At 49.9% G+C, this 5,678-nt stretch overlaps 2 protein-coding genes across 2 annotated transcripts in view; both read left to right on the top strand.

Annotated features, from left to right (window-relative positions):
- Nucleotides 1-1,946, top strand: part of Nfkbid (NFKB inhibitor delta) — a 9,586-nt gene extending 7,640 nt beyond the window's left edge. The window contains exons 14-16 of the mRNA XM_026786224.1: nucleotides 716-832; nucleotides 1,018-1,182; nucleotides 1,877-1,946. Of these exons, the coding sequence (XP_026642025.1) occupies nucleotides 716-832; nucleotides 1,018-1,182; nucleotides 1,877-1,930 (336 nt within the window). The 3' untranslated portion in view covers nucleotides 1,931-1,946. The remainder of the gene's footprint in view (nucleotides 1-715; nucleotides 833-1,017; nucleotides 1,183-1,876) is intronic.
- The window catches only part of LOC113457658 (zinc finger protein 420-like), a 1,205,902-nt gene that overhangs the window by 260,133 nt on the left and 940,091 nt on the right, over nucleotides 1-5,678 (top strand). The window lies entirely within an intron of this gene.

Below are 5,678 nucleotides of genomic sequence, written 5' to 3'. Positions count from 1 at the left end.
CGCAGTATTAGGAAGGTTGAGAACCAGTGCTCTGAAAGTGGGAAGCCCAGCGTTGTGCTGTTTGTAGGTTTGTCGGCAGTACTTAGGATACAGTGCAGTCCATACGAGACGGTGCATTTGAGTGTGTACAGTAGTGTTGACAGAGCCCAGACCCACAGCCGTTCCATCCCAAAGAGACACACAGAGGTCTACATTAATCATAAACTGGTTGGCCTCGTAACTCAAGCTTCTTATTAACTCTTATAACTTACATTAGCTCATAATTCCTGTCTGTGTTAGTCACGTGGCTTGGTACCTTTCTCAGCGAGGCAGTCACGTTGCTTCCTCTGGCTCTGGGTGACTACTACAGACCAACTCTTTCCTCTCCCCAGGATTCTCCTGTTCTTGTCACCCCCACCTCTACTTCCTGCCTGACTACTGGCCAATCAGCGTTTTATTAAAATAATACAAGTGACAGGATAAAAGACCATTGTCCTGCAGCACAGCAGGATGTCAGGTGGCCAGGATAACTCCTAGCTCAGAAAGTTGGCGGACTGGAAAATTGTCATATTGAATGTGACATATATACACAGGACACATATGTTACAAATGGCCTCCCTTAACCATGTTCTTACATAGTACACAACACATACAACTGTGTAAGGCACTCCTTGGGGCGGGGATGGGTGCTGTAGATGGAAGACCCACCTGACTTCTACGGTTCTTCTCTTCTTAGGAGATCAAGAGCAACAAGACCATTCTGCACTTGGCTGTACAGGCTGCCAACCCTACCCTGGTTCAGTTGCTCCTGGGGCTGCCAAGGGGGGACCTGCGGGCCTTTGTCAACATGAAGGTAGGACATAAGCTGAGGTGGGCGGTGGGCAGTTTGAGATTCAGTCACAGGGGCAGCATTGAGTCCTGTGAGCTGTGACTGTTGAGGGGACAATGTGGAGGGTGGGTGGAGGGTAGCTATGCAGGGTGGTGTGAGCTATGGATGTGGCAGGATCCGGAGATCCAGGCCCCCCTTTGCGGTTCCAGGCCCATGGGAACACAGCCCTCCACATGGCAGCGGCCCTGCCCCCTGGACCACCCCAGGAGGCCATCGTGAGGCATTTGCTGGCCGCTGGAGCAGACCCCACATTGCGCAACCTGGAAAATGAACAACCCGTTCACTTGTTGCGACCTGGGCCGGGCCCTGAGGGGGTAAGCGCTGGCCTGACTTCTGAGCTAATTGGGGTCCCCCAACTGCACCCAACACTGATTTTGTCTCAGAGGGTGACCTTGGTGCCTCTCCACTCTTCACTAAGAGTGACCTATGTCTAGTGCTGTCCTCCTATAATCCCAACTCTTGAAAGACTAAGGCAGGAAGAGTGAGAATTTGAGCTAGCCTGGACTACACAGTCTCAAAAAGAAAACAAACAGTGACCTCTGACCTTAAGTCTCCCCCTCCTTCAATGTGGCGCCTCCTTCTGGCTTTTGTACTCTCAACCCTGAATCTTGAGCTGAGACTGTGGCCTTTGGTCCCCAGTGAGACCTCTGCATTGCTGTCCCCAACCCTGGATCCTGACCTTAGATGTGATTTCTGACCCTTGAGCAATACTGAGACCAAGATGAGGACCCCATCTAGTGAAATCTTTCTGACTTCTGACTGTCTACCAGGTTCACCCCAAACCCCACATGGGTTTCAGTGTATAGCTCAGGATGACCCCTGACACCCACTTCTCCTGCCTCAGCCACCCCAAGTAGTGGGATGACAGGCATGGACCACACATGACCTTCCAACCCGACTGACCCTGCTCAGTTTCTCCTTGTCAGTAACCCCGCCCTAGGCACCCCTCAGCTTCCCGTATGTAACCCCAGCCTCCCACATACCTCACGCCTCCTCTTCTGTTCCTAGCTCCGGCAGCTGTTGAAGAGGAGCCGTGCGGCACCCCCAGGCTTGTCCTCTTAGGACTGAAATCCAGAACCTGGACTGATTTTTCCAGTCCCCACCGTCCCGTGGGACAGTCAGCGTATGCTCATGTCGCAAATTCATGATAATATATGTGGACTATCCTGCCATTAGGGTCTTACATTAAAACCCCAAAGTGGCACTGGGAGAGGTGAGCAGTCCCCAATATTTGGGGTCATGTGATCCCTCCTCCCCTACAAGGGGCTATCTGGATGATTTCTGTGAAATCGAGCCCACTTGTCTGTTTCTGTGAAACACCCTAGAAATCTTACCTCTCTCCTAGTTGGATCAGACAGTACCACCTCCATGGAATCCATCTTACAACCCTAGAAGTTCCAGTGGAGCCTCGTGGGGTTTGAGGCATTCCAGGACCATCCCATTAGGGCTCCTTTCCTGGACCCGCACCCCTGAGATGTCAGAAGTCCCCCTGAGATTAGTGTGCCCCAAGTCCTGGCCGCATTGTCATTTAGCACTCAGTGCCCAGCCCCCAGCCTGCCCAGTGAACTGTTCCCCTTGATCTGTGTGTCATTGTAGCTCCCAATAAAACTCGATTTGGCCTCAAGCTGTGTGGTGTCATTCAAAGAGGGGGCATGGGTGCAGGAAGGGGGCCGCATTTGGATGGGGTAAAGGCTGGGGAGTCCAGGATCAAGGTACCATCAGATCTAGTGTCTGATGAAGATATTAGAGTCTGGTTTTGAGATGGCTGTTCCTTCCTGCTACTGACATTTGCAGGCAGCTGGTGCCCAGCCCTCTGTGTAAAACGTGAGAAGACAAGCTGAGTGTTGTGGCGCACACCTTTAACCCCAGCACAGGAGAAGAAAAGGCAAACGGATCTCTGTGAGTTCAAGACCAGCCTGGTCTACATAGTGAGGACAGCCAGAGCTGCATACTGAGACCTGGTCTCAAACAAGACAGCAACAAAGGCTGTGAGAAGACTTGGGAGCTGGAGCTTCCCAGGCTGGGGGGTGGCTCAACCCCAGTGTCCTTCCTTAGAATCCCCTAGTGAGGGGCTTGCATTGTGGCCTAGTGGTAGAGCCCTTGCCTGGAACCCACCAGGGAGGGCTGGGGTGTGCTTCATTGGCAGACTAATCCCCTCTATTGGCAGGCATGGTGGCATAGGAAGCAAAGGCAGGCAGATCTCTGAGTTCAAGGCCACCCTCGGCTGCCTAGCCAGTTTTTTGTTTTTGGTTTTTTTTTTTGTTTGTTTGTTTGTTTGTTTTGATTTTCGAGACAGGGTTTCTCCGAAGCTTTTTGGTTCCTGTCCTGGAACTAGCTCTTTTAGACCAGGATGGTCTCGAACTCAGAGAGATCTGCCTGCCTCTGCCTCCCAAGTGCTGGGATTAAAGGCGTGCACCACCACCACCCAGCTCCTAGCCAGTTTCAGGACAGGCAAAAACACATAATGAGGCCTTGTCTAAAAACAGACAAGCAAAAAATTTGGGGGTGATGGCATAGTCATGTAATTCCACCATTCAAGTTTGAGTCGAGTCTGGACTATAAAGAAAAAAAAATCTCAATTTCTTTTTAAATTTAATTTTAATATTTATTTTATATGCATTGATATGGTGTCAGATTCCCTGGAACTGGAGTTACAGACAGTTGTGAGCTGCCATGTGGGTGCTGAGGTCCACTGGAAGAGCAGCCTGTGCTCTTCACTTCTGAGCCATCTCTCCAGCACCATCTTTTTTAATTTTAAAATTAAAAGGAAGGAGAGAATCTGGGCGGTGGTGGCACACACCTTTAATCCCAGCACTCGGGAGGTAGAGGCAGGCAGATCTTTGTGAGTTTGAGGCCAGCCTGGTCTACAAGAGCTAGTTCCAGGACAGGCTCTAAAACTACAGAGAAAACCTGTCTCAAAAAACCAAAAAAAAAACCAAAACCAAAAAGGGGGGGGGGAGAAAAGGAAGAAAGGAAGGAAGGAAGTCAATATCATACCCACTTCCTGCTCTAACCTAAGAAGTTAGGAGGTGATATGTAAAATGCCCCAGGCCCCACATTGCTGCAGTAAGTCTGAAGTTAGGAGATGAAGCACATCTCTGGGTTGCCTGAGAGGGCGTGTCCAGAGATAAGGTGGTGAGGGTCCTGAGGGAGAGAAAGGCACGCCCTTTGATTGATTCCCAGTATATGATATTACTGGAAGATGGTCAAAGGTCAGGCAGAGTCTAGTTGGACAAATTAGGTCTTTGGACACAGGCTCCTGGGGCCTCTTCCTATGCCTCTCCCAGCTCCCTGTTAGTCACGAAGGAGCTTTTCTGTCATGTGCTCCTAGTCCTTTGACAGCTGTGAGTCACAGTGGGTTTGTGCACCAAATCTTCTGAAACCGTGAGCCAAACGCTTCCCTTAGTTGTTTCTCACAGGCCACAGAAGAGAAATAAGTACTACACCACATTAGTGCATCTTAGAAGGGCCAGTGTAACCCAGCAGGGGGCTTCGAATGCTTACCTCCCCACTGCCTGTGGCTCTGCTGGAAGCCTGGACTGGGCTCCCCTGGAAGCATCTTGCTTTGGTCACTCTGATGGCTGAGGTCAGCTGGGAGCTTATGCTGGAACCCAAATACTGAATCAGTCACAGATATGATAACTCAGCTAAGTACTGGCAATGGTTGGGTGAACCAAGAATCTCTTCATGTAGTCCAGGAGGACAGGGAGGTCTCTACATACAGTGAGTTCCTAGGGTCTCTATTGCTGTGATGAAATGCCCATGCATGACCAAAAGCGACACAGGAAGGAAAAGGGTTCATTTGGCTTCCACTTCCACGCCCCTGTTCATCACAGAAGGAAGTCAGAACAGAAACTCAAGCAAGGCAGGAACTTAAAGGCAGGAGCTGATGCAGAGGCCAGGGAGGAGTGATGCTTACTGGCTTCTTTACAACCTGCTCAGCCTGCTTTCTTATGGTGCCCAGGGATGGCATCACCCACCATGGGCTCGACCCTCCCCCATCAATCACTAAGAAAATGCTCTACAGGCTTGCCTACAACCCAATCTTATGGAGACATTTTCTCAGGTGAAGTTCCCCCCCTCTCGGAGGACTCTAGCTTGTGTCAAGTTGACTTAAAAGTAGCCAGCACAGTAAGGGCTCCAAGAGACTGCAGCATCTTGAAAGGATTCATTCCTGCTGCATCAGACTTGCTGATATCCCTTTGAACAAAGTCACATGACCAAATCAGGTGTGGTGGTATGCTCCTGTCATCCCAGCTCCTGACTGAGGCAGGAGAATCGGGAGTTCAAGGAAATAGAAAAAAAACTGGGAGGCAGAGTTCCCAGGGCCAAATGTTGTCTCCCAGACAGCTGCCTCACGCCAGTGTGTGTTCCTGCATGTGGTGGTATTGTGGCTGACCCATGAAAAATTCAAATGAATGTGTTATACTTCACATAAGAACTTACCTGCAATTGGGAATTCCTTGTACAATTGATCGTATGATACAGTTTAAGGACCCTGTTTCAAAAAGAGAATTCTTCAGTTTAAGAAGAAGGCTGTTTCAGGGGTACAAAGCATCAAAAGTGGCAGTTATTTTAATATTTTGATGGTATTTGTGGTAATTTGAATGTAATTGGCCGCTGTAATCTCTTAGGGAGTGGTACTATTAGGAGGTGTGGCTTTGTTGGAGTGGGTGTGGCCTCAAAGGAGGAAGTGTGTCACCATAGGGGCGGGCTTTAAGGTTTCTTGTGCTCAGGATATGGCCCAGTGTCTCAGTCAACTTCCTGTTGCCCGCAAGATTTAGGACTCTCAGCTAATGTCTGCCTGCAC

This window comes from Microtus ochrogaster, linkage group LG4, assembly GCF_000317375.1.
Source record: "Microtus ochrogaster isolate Prairie Vole_2 linkage group LG4, MicOch1.0, whole genome shotgun sequence".
Classification (NCBI taxonomy): Eukaryota; Metazoa; Chordata; class Mammalia; order Rodentia; family Cricetidae; genus Microtus; species Microtus ochrogaster.
The sequence above is the reverse complement of the archived record's forward strand: the minus strand, read 5'-3'. Positions and strand labels throughout refer to the sequence as shown.